Source organism: Myotis nattereri (assembly GCF_964212035.1).
Source record: "Myotis nattereri genome assembly, chromosome: 2".
Taxonomy (NCBI): domain Eukaryota; kingdom Metazoa; phylum Chordata; class Mammalia; order Chiroptera; family Vespertilionidae; genus Myotis; species Myotis nattereri.
Genome location: NC_138076.1, coordinates 19,131,481 through 19,147,681, shown reverse-complemented (window position 1 = coordinate 19,147,681; position 16,201 = coordinate 19,131,481). Strand labels below are relative to the sequence as shown.

Sequence of the window (16,201 nt, the reverse complement as noted above, 5' to 3'; positions counted from 1 at the left end):
TGTAAAAATCCAGCTTGTTTTAAGAATTAAAGAGTGATCAGCGTTGCAACACTGAATACTGCCACTGATCATTCTTAAGATTTGCTTCATAGGCAATACTTAACATCATGCAACAATCAATGGATACTGATCCCTTTTGCTCCCAGAAGAGCAAGCAATTACGACCCAGGAAGCTCCACCAAGGGATTACAACAAATGCTAACAAGAGTTTAGCTCCACTGTCCTTAGATCATTCCATTTATTTATGGAGCTTTTATTGCATGACACAAACATACTTCATAAAACAAATACTTCCTGTTACTTAGCAAAGGAAGAGGCAACATTGAACATCATCAGGCTAATCGTGGTCAAGTCTGCGGTTAAGGCCTCACTCACTCTTCCCCCAACCCATCTGGTGAGAAACTATAGGTTGGGCCATCCATCCGCTCCATAACCTCTGGTGCTCCAGGACACTGGCTTCAGAACAAACAGAACAGAACCAAGGAGGCATGTGCTATGACATCACTGGAGAAGAAGTGATGGTGGGGTAGGAAATAGCAGCCTAATGAAGAAAAGTTACTGTGGGATAGGAAGTAAGAAAGTAATAAAGGGAAGGAGAAGGGAGGAAAACTGTATAAATAAAATTATATCAGTGTCTGCAACCAACATAGGTACCAAAGACAAGACTGGAGGGTCGTAGTACTAGTACATTTGTTTGCCTATAAATTACCTTTTCTTTTTAGGGGCAACTATCATTGTCTTCAATGTTGCAACCGGCAGTCGGACATCCCCCGAGGGGTCCCAGATTGAAGAGGGTGCAGACTGGGCTGAGGGAAAAGCCACCCAGTGCACAGATTTCATGCACCAGGCCTCTAGTAATTAATAATTATTCAGAGTGTGTATACATTTTTTGGGACACCCTGTATAAGTGTGAATTCTTGTTTTAATTTTAAATTATGAGTTTTTAAAAGAGAATGAGTTATAGAGGAGACTTTTTATTAGATGATTACATGAGTATTAAATTCTGTACAAACTTTTGCTAAGAATAGTTAATAAATTTCCCCTTCACTGGTATGAAAGCACCCCCAGAAAGGCAATTCAATTACTCAAGTGCATATCACTGAAAATTATAGTATAGCAAGGTTCATCTTGTCATACCATATTTTGATAAAAAATAAAAAATACTTTAACTTAGGATGATTTCTATTGTATTTCATAAAGTTTTATTGGGTCTAGCAGCTTATTTCCAGTGCACAGTCAGGAAAGACTATACCCAGGTAAAATTTGCCCTAGATTGTTGTTATCAATATTTTTCCCCTAAGAAGTGACTGCGTTATTGCTCCAATATTGATTCAGAGTTCAATTTCTTCAGTGAGTTTATTGTACTTGAATTAGTAACAATCAAGATGACCAAAGCACAAAAGTTTTCACACATTTCTAGTTCTACTATGCTAAAGAGTAAATAAATATAATTATGCTGATTACTGTACATGTTTGTAATTTACAAGCTCTAACAAATTACACCGCTATGCAAGGAAAGTCATAAGATGCACAACAAAAATACCAAAGCCCCTTATAAGTGCCTATATCTAGAAGAGCATTGCTTTTTTTCTTTTTGTAGAATTGTGAACAATATTTCCATTTAATTGTAACAGAATCTCCAGTATATATTTGAGATACAATTATTCTCTACTTATATAATTTTTTTTTTTACTTTTTAAAAGCTTCTATCAATTAGACATGAGCTAGAGTTTTGTTTTTGTTTTTAAACTTATTGATAAACAACCTTTTCCTTTATACTTTAAATAATTTTATTTACCCAATTAAATATACATATTTCAGAGAGGAAGGGAGAGGGTGAGAGAAATATCAGTGATGAGAGAGAATCATTAATCAGCTGCCTCCTGCACGCCCCATACTGCGAATTGAGCCCCGAACCCAGGCATGTGCCCTGACTGGTAATTGAACCGTGGCCTCCTGGTTCATAGGTCAACGCTCAACCACTGAGGCATGCTGGCCAGGCTATTTATCCAATTTTATTAATTAATTATCATTTCCCCTTTTATTTAGGATATTATATGTATATTTAACAAAATTAAAATAACTTCTATGTTTAATCTGACTCATGTAAAATTATTCTATGTAAATTGTTATTTCCATGGGTTTTGTGAAGTGCTGAAAGCAGCTTAATGCCTATCTTTTGGGGTCTGGAAATCCTAGTTTGAAACAATGAGAACAGTTAGATGAACATAATTTTCATTCATATCAAGAAGAATACATGATCTTTCCAGCCCAAGTCTTCCCAGGCACTACATCTAAATTATATGAATTCCTTTTTGTTATCCCAATGATGAGGATTAACTTTATTTCTATCCAATCACTTCTCATGTGAATAATATAGCAACCCAAGTCTTTATTCAGAACTAAATAGCTTAATGGCAGAATCAAGACTTCCTCTGGACAGTGGAACTAAAAATTCCTTGGGAGTATTTTAATATTCTTGTTCTGTAAGCCAAAAGAATAAATAGAGAATATGACTGAAAAATGAAAACAAAAATATTTACAGCTATCGGCTTTCTAGAATCTTAAAAATAATCTTAGAATTTTTTTACATTCTAATAGAGTTATGTACATATTTTCCACTTAAGAAAGTGTTCTTAAAGAACCAGACAGATATTGCTTTTCCAACCACTCCAATGGTTTGTTTAAACAGTGCCGCATAGTCCAAACATGAATCACCCAAAGTTACCCAACTTGGGAGCAGAGTTGGGACTTGTGTCACTTTAAGATGTAGGACATTGCTGGCAAGTCTTCAGTATTCAACAATACTAGAAGAGGAACATACTAGGGGAGAAACAGAGGTGGTGGTCAAAATATGAATAAAATAAAGATAAGGAGAAGAAATGCTGAATTCAGAGAGTATATTTTAGGAATTAAAAATTAATTCAAATTGAATTGTGCAACTAAATTCTTAAAATCCTTTAGAACACAAGCTCTTTGAGGACAAGGACTTTTACTGTTTTTCATTGCCATATAACCAATCTTGAACTGTGTTTGGCTCATAGAAGGTAATAAATACATACTCATTGGATGAAAAAAAAGAGAGGAAATAATAGAAGAGAATCACTAACATATGCAAAAATAAAAAAAAATGGAAACATGAACATAAAAGTAGACATGGTATAGTTTACGGTTTAATAGAAAGTCCAATAGATTCAGTGGACAAGAGCTATAATCCGAATCCTTGGGGGCTTCTACCTTTTTAGACAAGTCATAACTTCTTATGCCTCCATTTCTCAATTTACAAATTCTCTCTTCCTTCATGCTTTAAAATGATACTATGAGTTGTTATTAAAAGAGAAAGGTAAGCAAGAACGAACAAAGACATGTGATTTGGGGCATAATGCTTTTCTGGGAATGCAGAAATGCTGATTTGCACAAACATGTAAAGGAGTCAGCAGGGAAACTGGCATGAAGCATACTAAGAAAAAGAACTGGGAGAGATAAATAAGAGGAACAAAAGTTTGAATTTATTGTACCATTAACAAAATAGTACACTGTTCAGTGGCTGGAGACATTTTTTTTTTTGTATGTATCTTTGCAATATGTGTAAATACTCTTCAGTACTAAAAGGTAATAAAGTTATCTGAGAGAAAAGACAGGTGAAGATGCTTTGATATCTTAGAATGCAATGATATATTGATACACAATGCCAAAGTGGCCTAATTAGAAAAATAAGAGATATTTAAGATAAAATTGAGAGGGTGGGAAGGTAGATGAAGGGGGAAAACTGATCTAAACGAAAAAGGAAAAACAAAGTGGGTTGTGCAGAAAGAGGTGAACCACTTGGCCATCTGCAACATGGCAGGGAAGAGCTGACCCTAGACAACCCAAGATGGTTTCAAAAGCAAGCTGAACATTGGATGGCTGGTCAAATTAAAAGGGGAAAAGACCAACTCTACTGAAAATTGTGTAAGCCCAAAGCAAGAAGGCAAAAAGAACATTGAATTTTAATAGTATGAACTATACACGCTTGACCAGTGGTCCCACTCTAAGGGTTCCCTCACTGTAGATCAGATACCAGAGTGAGTTTCTAGGTCTAACTCTCTACAACAGGGAAAAGAGGATAGGAGATAGGTCACTGGTCTGCTCTCTACTCTTTGGATGTCACCAAACCTTTCAGAGTTTGTGAATTCTAGTAAAAGAATTTCATGAACTCTTTCAGAGTCTGGATTGCCTCCTCAGTAAATTTATAAAGTAATTTGTGTCCAATGGAGGATCTTTCCATTTCTTCTAGTTTTTACTGTCCTGAGGCTTAAAATAAGTGTGGTCAAAGTGGAGAAAAGTTATTTGAGAACACCATTCTGAAATACCAACAAGAACAGTTGCACGGATCTAGAAGAATCTATTGGGCTAAAAATGAAGACCTTTTTTAAATTGAAGGGAAGAAATCCTTTGATAAATTGAATGTATCATGTTGAGCTCTGCAGACAGTAATGATTCATAATGTCACTGAGGTCACAGTGGTTTGCCATGCCACCCAATACAAAGATTTAAGACAAAGCAAAACAAATTTGGCCTAAGATGAAAATACCAATAAATGCTTGTATCTAAGAGTCTGTTGTCAAGCAGGCTGCCCCAAGGAGAAATACATTTTTTTCAGGACCAGAGTTTCCTGGTTGTACTTTAATTAATCAGCTCTTTTTTAGTAATCTTAAGTTTGCAATCTTCCAATCAGTTTTTTCTAGAGGGCAAGAAAAATTTTAAAGCCCAGGAAAAATAATCCTACAAATGAATGGTTCAAGTGTTATGTGACTTGCTAAAATATAAAAAAAATTAACTTACCATGGTGATATAATGTGGTAGTAAAAAACCACTAATTACATACAGAAGTGTATGTATTTTCCAGCCTTATATTAGAATCCTTAACATATATATTGTATGCATAGATTAATATGGTGAAAACTTGAAATTATATTACCTTATGAAAGAAATACCCATTTTAAGAAAGCTGGCATAGCCACTATATCTATAGGCAATTTAAAATGCTATATTTTGCCTTTTATTATAATGAAGACTAAGGATGTTTTATTTTAAAGAAATCAGGGAGGAAGGGAGTAATTCTAGTATTTCTAGAATAAAACCCTAATACTAATGGGTAAATTGGTTTGGGAAATAACACAGCAGACACAATTACTAGGATTGTCTCTCCTCCCCTTTCTCAGGCTCCAGTATAAAGAAGAATCAATTAGCCCTCAACAGACTATGACCTTGAAGGTTACAGCTCTGAGCATAATGTGCTGAATATGCTGGGACAGATAGAAGAGGGAGAAACTCCTGAAACCAATGACGAGCATGTTTCGGATACGATAATGTCATTTTAAAATATACATGATGATGCTTAGTTCATGTCAAAAGCATGCATGATGAAACGAAAGCTCCTGTTCTTTCTGTGACTAAGCAATACTTCCTTAGATGAAAAGAAAAAAAAAAATGAGAAAGATTACAAAAGGACAAAATTCAGTTCCAAGCCTTTTTTTCCCCCTTTTCTTCCCTTTAGTTGATGGTTACAAGTATTTAAACAGCAAACATGACCACTTATGAGGGTCTGCAAACAAAGCTCTAAGGACCAACCTTTAACAAAAAAGACTCACAATTTTGGAGATACTAATAATTTGTTTTTAGGCACTACTAGAAAAAAATTAACACAGTTTCCCACACAGAAAACCCTATCGGATGCACAGTGTTCACCAACGGTCCATTGCTAACTTTCCAGGAGAAAACTACTTCCCAGACTGCTTTTCCAGGCTTATTTCCATTGCACTTCCGAAGGCTGCAGCTGTGCATCAGGCCGGCACTGGTCACTGTGATGCTTTTAGGCAGCAGTAAATCTCTCCCACTCAATGCAAATGCCAGAAAATCAATGCCCTGGCTTGCAAAGAAATTTTTTAAAGAAACTATATGGGATGTATAATGTATTAAAACACTTAACAGAAGAATTTACCTTAAACATTAATTTCTCATAAAGTCACCAGATACTTTTTGATAGGTCCTAGATCAGGAAAATGTGCTGGATGTTTCTCTTTGTTTGCTTGTTTTCTTCCAATGACAACATTACAGAATTTAGCTGACAAGTTTTTCCCAAGGCTTCCTATTCCTTTACTGGACCAGTAAACCTATTCGGCCCCATTTTCATTAAAGACAAGTTTAAAACGCTAAAGACAAAGGAGTAACCTTGTCCTCTCGGTGAATTTTGCTTCTCCTTGCAGGATCTGTACTTGCTTTTTATAGCCTGTCATTTCATCTGGGTATTATTTCCCGGTCACTTTGCCAGGTGGGAAGAGGCGGTGAATGCAGTGATGTCTGTCAGACCTTTAATGATGCTTCAGGGATTTGATAAAGATACAAAGCAGTGTCTGCAGAAAGAGGCTTCTTCCCTAATTACACCTGAAAAACAAGCTCTTTCTCTCTCTCTCTCTCTCTCTCTCTCTTTCTCTCTCTCTCTCTCTCTCAATCTTTGCCACTGAAACTGGTGTGTAAGAAACAGTCTTGAATCACAAGCAGAAATCAAGTTCTCCTGTGTTTCTGTAACACACAGGCTCTGGAAGAGATACTCTTTATTCTTTATTACTATCGAGAGGGAAACAAAAGGAGGAGTATTTCATCACCGAATCCTTATCCTCAACTCACCTTTAACTCTAAGAGATTTCACATATGTTACTAAGAACCAAGTTCTTTGATCTTTTAAATTTTTCTACTAAGGACATCCTCATCAATGGAAAACAGTGATAGGAGATAAACAAAAGTAAATTAGAAACATTTTTAAAAAGCAATAGAAAACTCTTCCATTTTCTATTGATGTTTACAACATTCTGACTAGTCATGGTTTCATCCTTGTCAACTTTCCATTAGAGAGCATTGCGACGAGCCAGGGCAGACAGCAGCATACTGTTCTGTATTGTTTTAAAAGCGTGGGCTCTCTCACTCCCAGGTTATTAAGCTGGGCTGCTGCTACCTGACAAGCAAATGACACATGCCTGACAAACAACAATGTACCTTACTAACGAGCCTTGTACTTTTTAATGACCACCACAGACGCTACTTCAACATTTGATTACAGAAGACAAGAGCAATCTGGGAGAATCCTTTCATGCAGGATTGTACTGTGTCTTGAATAGAATAAGGCTGCCCCTAATAAGTGCCCAGTAACCAAAACAACAATCTGGGCAGGACACCAATCATCTGATGGCAGTGAAAGATGAGCACTGTAAATGTATAAAGACTTGATGCAGTATCCGGAAGAACTGATTGAAATACAAACATGGGGAGAGGTGGTTAGGAAGAAGAGATGGGGATGGGGATTGCTGGCAGGCAGAGGGGAACTGAAAGATGAAGAGAGGTAACGGGAAGATGATATGGGGAGAAGAAAGACACAAAATCATACTCACTGCTATATGGAAGTTACACTTACATGAATAAATGATGATCTGATATTTTAATTTCAAAAAATGTTAGAAATAAACTGAATTTAAGTTATATTCAAGCATGACTTGAAGATGCTGAAGTTCGGGTCCCCCACCCCAGATTTAACAATCCAGCTAGAAGGAGTTGCTGCTAGAGCACTGATTCATGCCAGCAATTTGCAACATCTTTTTACTCATCTCTTCAACGCCACCCGAAGCATCCCAGTCACATGATAGGCTTAAACGGAACCATGCAATTAGAGCACAAGAAGAAAAGAAAACAGCTACATGCTCTGGAGAACACTTTGTAGGACCTCGAGCCCACCCCCTGGCCTTTATTCACCATCGTCTCTCTCTCTACTTACAAAGTTTAGGAGCAGTTTGGAGATTAGTTTCTGTTGTTTGTGGCTGAGTTGCTGACTTGGGTGTTCTCACCTCGGGGTTCCGAGTGGGGGGAGGGAAAGACGGTGCAGTGGACGGCAAGAAAGAAAAAGCAAAAACACGATTCTTCGGGGTGGGTACCGCGGAAGGTTCAGAGGACACAAGAGCATTGTCAACTTGCAGTGTAACTTGAACCTCAGTTTCAGACTGAGCCCTAGAGACAGGTGAAGTGTATGCCTCAGATGCTACCCACACCGCTGAGGCAGCAGTTGGATCCAGAGAAATAATAGGGTCCTGGCCTAACCCCCCAGGGTCAAGGTGCGTGGGGGAATCATACTCAAATATCTTGTCCACAAAGACCCACTTGAGGCCGGCAATGCAGAGGCAGAGGCTGACCAGGCAAGCCAGAATGGGGACAATGCAGATCTTCTCTGAGTTGAGACAACCTCTCAGGCGCTCAGCTTCCAGGCAGACGCAGCAGGGCACCGCCAGGCCCACGAGGCCGGAGCTTCTCCCATCTTCAGTCTGGGTCTCTGGCATGACTTCTGCTGCCGGAAGCCCATCCAGAGACGGGTCTGCACTCAGCTGCGTGGAGGGGCTGGAGGACCTCTCGGGGGCCCCCTCAGACATGTCTGGGGAATAGATCTCCATCGGCTCACCTCCAGAAGGCCTGGCCTCTCTCACGGTCCATTACCATGCAGAGCCCCCCCCAACCAAATGAGACAGCATCTTACAGGGGGAAATCGATAAGTCGTCCAAGTCCAAGGCCATTATCACAAGCAAGAGGAGTTCAGGAGGCAGGGAGGAGAGGGGGGAAAGCCTCTAGCAACTACCAAATAAAAGTATATTGTAATTCTTGACCGCTGTTTGGGGGCCACTTTGGCAGTTCTTTTAAATGCTTCTCCAAACCATCCCGGCTGGTCCAGAGGGCAGGGGCCAAAATAGACACCCGGCTGACTGAGGGCGGGTCGATTAAGTAAACCAGTAGCCCAAACTGAAAGGCATGTTCCTCACCTCGAGCATCTGAAGCTGGTATCTGCTTAGATGGAGAAAACAACTGTCATGCAGGAGAAGTAGGAGCAAAAGCAGGACCAGCGCTGGCGGCGGCGGCGGCAGCAGCGGCGGCGGCAGGAGAGGCAGCAGTGACAGTAGCAACAGCATCCTGTAGTGTTAATGCGACGGCGGCGCGGGGCTGAATCATTACAGAGCAGCAGGTGCCTGCCCTCGGAGCATCACTGCAAGCAGCATCATCGCAGAGGGGCCCGAAGGGAAGAGTGCGGCCAGGAGGGGCGGCGACTCCCCTCCCCGCCCTGCCTCCGCCCTCACCCCCAACCACTCCTCTTTGTGCTTCTTGAGCGCTCATTCACTTTCTTCCCCTGCGGCTCTCCCTGTCTTCATAGTCCCTTGCTCTTCCTTTCCCCTCCTCTTTCAAAGACGTCCTCTCCCTCTCTCAGTCTCTTTCTTTTTCCTCCCTCCTCTCCCAGCCCCCACTCTCCTCTAGCCGCACTCTAGAGCTGCTGGCTGGGCTGAGGAAAATCAGGATCCCCAGCAACACAGGACTGCCAGTGACTTCCTATTTTATCCAATTAGGAGGAATAAAGGCCATCAAATCAAAGAGAAGCAGGCAGGCACCCGTTAAGCTTGGTCCCCATGGCCCCCACCCCTTGTCTTTCTCTCTTTTTCTCTCTGCAAAAACCGCCCCAGTCTTCCACCCCCCGCCTTGTTTGCTTTCAGTCTTGCTGGCTCTTTCCTTCACCCACGGCTGGGTCAGAGAAAAGCCAGCGATCGATGCTAGCAATCTAACAAAGCTGGGATAGGGTGGGGGCTGTAGGTGGGACCTTATGGGTTGGACCTGAGGCTTGGCAAAGTCTGATATCTGATTCCTCCCCAGAGAGGTAAGCTTTGCAACAGCAATTTCTCCTGCCTGCTGCTGAGAGCTCGCGTTCCTTCCGCAGCCCTCTAAGTTTTGTTCACCAAGAGGACTGTTATTACCGAATTTTCAACCAACAGTTAGGAAGTTTTTGCTAACCATGGACAGCTCTGCCTCCAGCCCTTTGCATGAAGATTGCGTGAGACTTTGTAATGCCCAGTGCGAAGTGCTTGCTGAGTGTGTGCTGGAGGAGGGGGCTGCTGAGCAGGGAAGAGAGGTTTATAAATATATATCCTAACCCCGGTCCCCTTTAAATTTCCATTTCCCTGTCCCACCCACAGCAGCCCTAGACTAACTCAAGCTAATAAGAAACACTGGTCAGTAACAGAGCTACCCAGGGAGCAAAGGCTACCACTTCATTTTGAAATGAGCCTTCACTGTGACTCCACACTGCGGAGGTTTGAATTCCCTGGGCGAGGTAATGTATACCACATGTCCACGGCCATGGCTGCACTGCAAGAACTAAGAAGAGTTTTTTGTGAGAGCATGCCTTTTGGGGTTAGGTTTCAGTAGCTCTACCTCAGATCGTTTCAATGCTGATTTTCCCCCCTTTTAAAACAGCAGTTGTTAAAAGAGCAAAAGAAATGCACTGTCCTTAACAGAGACAGGCTCCCCTGAACTTGCCGATCATTGCACATCAGCTACTGTATGTATCTGGCCCTTTAACCCATGCTTTACTGTGAATGGACATTGAATGGTTTCCAAGGAAGCATTTTGCTCACCTGTGTCAACAGGAGACTCAAAAATGCTCTTTAAATCTATATTATATAACCATCATGAGTCTCAGGAGCAATAAAATTTGAGGCTCGAGTCCTGAAAAAATCCGCTTTGAGCACATTCAGTTTTGTGTAGTGCAATCTTCACTGCTTTGGATTATTTTTCAGCTTTAAGTGGGCATGGAATTAGAATATTATAATTTCTTTCAAAATGAAATGAGTCCATAATTATACATAGTTAGAAGAATAATAAAATCTTAAAATGCGTTTGCAGTACTATAGCTAACAACCACAACAAACGCCCGAACCAATTTAAATAACAGTGATTATGACTATGACAAGCTTATGAGCAAAATGAGTTATCCTAAAGTTCACTTGTGCATAATCTGCACTTATATCCCAGTAACTGGTGTCTTAAAATAATTTCTATGCTTAATTTCTAGCTTTAACTATTAGATTTTAAAGTAGTGAGAATTTTCTTATGGATTCTAGCAATGGACATGAAATTTCACTTCATAGAAAATCTATACTGAAGCATTTACAGTATTCAAACTGAGAGGTATTAAGATTTTAATTACCAATATTCATGTAAATATTCAAAACCAATACAAGCAATGAATTGCTTATGCTAAGTTAGGGTAATTTATTATTCCTTTAAATATCACTCAGGCTAAATATGTGGCACTTGACTCCTCAATTCTACCTCCAACCAATATTTCACTCAAGTATAATAGATTGGCATTTCATCCACAGACAAGGTCATCTAAATTTCAAAGACCAAAATAAATGGGCTTCAGGTAGCCCAAGTCAGACAGGGAAGAAAGATATCAAGAATAGTTAAGAAAAGTGGTCCTTAACTTGCCCAAATAACAACTACTCACCACTCCTTAACCATTAGGATCAAACATACTTAGCAGACAGAGATATTAATAAGCACTAGCTGTCCTATCAAAGACACCCAGCACTTAACAAAGGAAAACAACGTATTATACAAAGGCTAGGACAAAACAGACAGCCCTGTGGGCTGGCACAGCTGTTCTTCCTCCTGGACTATACAACTCAGACTGTGGCATGTGTACATGGACCGGACCCCTGTAGCACCTTGAAGCTCAGATCAGCTTGTGGAAAGCCTGCATCCTACAAGGTTGTTTCCCACCAAAATGGAAGGTGACTGTAGCGGAGGAAAGGAAGTAGGACAGCAGGTAAAGAATAACAGGAATTCTCCATGAGTTCTGTCCTTGAGAATAGGAGCCAGAAGTTGCCTTTAACCCTTTAAAAATCCTCTTGAGCAATAATGATGTGCGGAAGGGTAGTGTACATATGTGATCAGAATTTCCTTCAGCTAAAACATGCCTGTTTGTAGGAAGAAATGCAAAGAGATATCAATTTAACTCTTTAGACTTCACCCCTATTTCAATGACTCCTTAAAAATGAACAAGAGACAAATTTTTACTACCTTTTAAAAACCACATTCCTACCTCCTTCATAACAACAAAAGTTACATTTATTGAGCTCTATCTTTGTGCCAGGAACTCTGCCTGGTTCTTAACATACATTGTTTTTTGTCATCACAAATCCTGTACAGTGCCTATTCACTGACTGAGGCAGCTTAGGTCACTTGGCTGTGGACGCAGAGCTATTTAAGCTACAAGATCAAGATCTGAGCAAAAGGCTGACTCATGCTATTTATGATGAAAAAATATTGCATCTCTTTTTTAATCAAAAGAACACATGTGATTATGTATTGCTTACCTATCACTTCAGTGGGAGAATAAGCAAACCAGAAAGTGAAACACTGAAATAGCCATTACCTTAATGTAGTTAGTAAACAAACTTAAAGGCACCTAGTTTCCACAATGATAGCGCCCTAAAATTTTGCCTGCTGATTTTCAGACATTGTAAGGATTAAGCACAGGCTATTTAAATATTATCTATTTATAGTTTAAATGAAATGAACTCTTCTGCAGTCCCAGTTTGAGGATTTTCTTTGGAAAGCTATTTCATTTCTATATTGCTATGAAATAAACTGCCCTGAAATATCGAAAAGTAATGCCCATTGTATATTATCTCACTAGTCTGCAGGTTTACTGGGTTCAGCTGAGTGGTTCTTCTGCTCCATTTGATGGCAGCTGGGGCTGAAACAGCTGGAGATACAATTGGGCTGACACACTGAAGATGCTCACACACAACTGGCAGCTGATGCCAGATGTCAGCGGGGAGCCCAGCTGGGATTGACAGATGGTGCACCAACATGTGGCCTCTCTAAGTGGCCGGGCTGCTCACAGTGTGGCAGCTGGGTTCTGAGAGGAAGCATTCCTAGAAGGAAGAAGTGCAAGCTGCCCAGCCTCCTAAAGTCTCGATCTGGAATCGGCACAGGTTATTTCCACTGCATCCTACTGGCTAAGCAGTCGCAGTGCCACCTGAGATTCAAGGATGGGACTAATACATCTTTATGGATGAGGGACAAAGAATCAAATAATCCACCACAGAAGCTAAGGAAGTAAATATTAGTAAGTCAATCCAGGTCAAGAGCAGACAAAGTAATACAGAAAGGGATTTGACTTTTCAAAACACACTATTTCTGATCCACTTACATAATATTCCAGCTTCTTTCTAAGCCAGCTTCGCTGAAGAAAAAATTCTATTATATCATCAGATAAAAGATACTCAAATTCCTCTGCTACCTCAATTCAAACTAGGCTCTTCGCTTCTGCATTAATTTTACGTACTCTATTATCAGAAGTATTTAGCATAGCTCCAGCAGATGAAAGAGGATGATAAATGACATTTTGCTTTTGACCATATTACCCAAATTCTTTTCTCTTTTGATTTTTTCCCCCCAGTATTTTGGCTATTTCACTCTGGAAATATTTATCTCTGAAGAAGTTTATCCTTGCTCCTAAATTTTATGGCTGAAAAAGTAGAATTTAATTTGGGGTATCTAATACCACAATGACAGCAGTAATTTTATTTTGGGATGACAATCTTTGGAGATGACTATGTATAACTTAAAACAATTTATTTGCTAATGAATTATGAAATCATGATTTCACAAGAAACCTTCAGGACCTAAAGGTAACCTTAAAAATGTGCTGGAGAGAGAGAGAGAGAGAGAGAGAGAGAGAGAGAGAGAGAGAGGTACGCAAATGGATCCGTTTGCCTCTTCCCACCCATCTGAAAACTAACCTCCAGCTCAGCTCTCAGCTCTCAGCTCCTTCCTGGAGACATTCTTGCTTCCAAGCCACACACCCAGCATGTCCTAACCATGCCATTACTGGGGCACATCTTCACAGTTGATGTTATTATTTAATTATGTCTTGTATATAGGACTGAAGAATATAATTCCTTGAAGGTCAGGTCTATCAATATCTATTTGTCCCAAACTAGAGCTATGCTATTTCTTCAATACATCATGTTTGGTTTTATTTTTCACTGAGATTGAATTATACAGATTATGCCACTTCTAACAAATTGGCAGACATTTTTCATACCATCTGCCTATTTAAAATACCTTTTATAATCTCCTCCATTTCTTCAGATATTTTAATGTCCAGTTCAGGTGCATACTTATAAAATTTTTCTGATTGATCCAAAATAAGCCTTCCATGAATGTATCTTGTTTTAGTGAAACTCGGTTACCCAAACTATGCTTAACTCAGTCACCACAGATCTTTCCAGTGGATGAAAAATAGGGAATAAACCAAAATTTAACTGTTTTTCCAATAATTCTTCTCTCATCTGCTAAACAGGAAAGCTTTCTGAGGATAAACCTAATCAACGTGGTCTTTGACGTTCTACATTATTCATAATTCTAAATGGGCGAGATAAAACTCATTTCACCTTAGTGGGCAGGTATTTTTCTCCCCACTTTGAGGCTTATTCTTACTCGGTGAAAACATACTCAGAGAAGACAATTAGACTTAATTTTAAGAATTATCTTGTGAGACGCTGTTTTAAATGTTTGATATTGACTGTGGGTCTGTGCTCTCATTTTGTACCAAGATGATCAGTTTACTCTGGCACATTGTGTTCTTTATGAGTTCAGATCCCTTGTAGCACAAGATACAGTAAATGATCTCAAAGATGAGAATGTGGGAATTTTATGTAGGAAGGTATTTTTATTAAATGTGATAGTTATAAAGAGTCTATTTTACTTTGGGAGAACCTATTAATTTCTCACTCCCCATAAGTAAAATTATTGGTTATAAGCAGCCACTGTTTATTTTATTTTTAACTTTACAAGTCACTTTTCTTTTAAAATTATACTGGGCATGTTTTGGAACTAGATGGAGATGGTGGATGCACGACAATGGTGATAAATGGAATAAATTGTTAACATTAAGATGGTTAATTTTATGTTAAGTGAATTCCAACTCAATAATAAAAATTAACTGGATATGCATCATAGCTTCAGCTTCTCCCACATTTAATTTTAAAAGGAAAACATGTTCTATATGACTAGTTTTATGAGTGGACTGCACTAAAACAATGAGACTTTTTTATGGGTAGGCTGCCCTTTCTTCTACAAAATCTCAGTAGGTCACGTGGCATTAAATCTCTGACAATGATTAATTATGAACTCTGAAGTGATTGATGTTGCTGATGCAATACGGCATCCCAAGAAACTTCACAACACAAATAAAAATATAATAAAGTGATATGTCCTTGAGAGTTTCAATTCAAAATAGTTTTGTGAAAAAATGAGAAAGGTTTATAACTATGCCATTTTACATAGTTAACATATTATTTCTCATTGTTTGACTCCATCCATTGCCTATTTAGGAATTACTAGAATTATGAGCAAAAGATGGAGGAAAGTGGCAGTATTTCTGAATTATCAGTATTTCCTATACAGTGTGCTTTGTTATGAAATGTGTGATAAACTCACCACCAGAATGCAAGTTCCATAAGGGAAGAATTGTGTCTGTTTCCATCACTATATCTCTACTACCTAGGACATGTGTGGCACACAGGAAGTACTGTTGAATGAATGTATCAATACGGAAACTCAACTAAAGGGGGATGAGAAAACTATGTGAAATGTCTTAAAGATATGGGTACTTCAGATAGAATTTTACTTGTGTGAATAAATGGCAATAATGTTAAACTACTCTGTGTGTTTGAATAACAGAAAGAAGAAAAATCCAAAGGAAAATTACCTGTATAGTGACTATTCTGATGTTGTATAAATGGATGGTCTTTCATAATGTCGACTAGAGCGATATATGCATTAGTTACCTTAAACAAATACATTTGCTTTGTTTCATTAATATTCACAACTATAAGTTAAGTTCACAGCACAAGGCAGCACAACTTAGAGAGAATTTCTGTTTGTTTATTTTACCCTCAAGATATATAGCAAATGTACAAGGGGTAATTTGCACTTTTGTGTGCATGTATATGTACAATATCATTTAAATAAAACAATAAAGGCTGTACTTTGATGCAGAGAAAGAAATTAAAAAGGGGGAACTGCCTCTGATAATCAATGCTAGTTTAATACAATTTCCATAAAGTTTATAAAATGGAAGTAATTGAACTTGATTTATACTTAGGCACTAGCTATTTGTTTAGAGTTCATTCGCTTGACAGCTGAGTCTATAAAATGGTCCCAAAATCAATCCAGAAATGCAGTGGATAGTACAGCATATCACTATTACAATGCACTAGGTAGAAATGTGTTAGTTTGATTTACATTTTCCTTAGAGGCTACACAGTTCTCTCTACTTTTT

The 16,201-nt window shown here is 39.0% G+C and overlaps 2 protein-coding genes across 8 annotated transcripts in view; both read right to left on the bottom strand.

Moving 5' to 3' along the window:
- The window catches only part of NRG1 (neuregulin 1), a 1,003,358-nt gene that overhangs the window by 98,766 nt on the left and 888,391 nt on the right, over positions 1–16,201 (bottom strand). For 2 of the 7 annotated variants that reach the window (XM_081083053.1, XM_081083052.1), the window contains exon 1: positions 7,808–8,781. The exons of 4 other annotated variants lie outside the window; for them this stretch is intronic. In XM_081083053.1, coding sequence (XP_080939179.1) covers positions 7,808–8,474 — 667 coding nt within the window. In that variant the 5' untranslated portion in view covers positions 8,475–8,781. Of the gene's footprint in view, positions 1–7,807; positions 9,493–16,201 lie in introns of those variants that run through there. One more of the 7 variants, XM_081083058.1, reaches the window with a different exon arrangement.
- LOC308513193 (uncharacterized protein) lies at positions 8,796–8,984 on the bottom strand (the record flags this gene model as incomplete). Its single annotated transcript, XM_081083059.1, has 1 exon — positions 8,796–8,984. The coding sequence occupies one exon, from the start codon at positions 8,982–8,984 to the stop codon at positions 8,796–8,798; it is 189 nt and encodes a 62-aa protein (XP_080939185.1).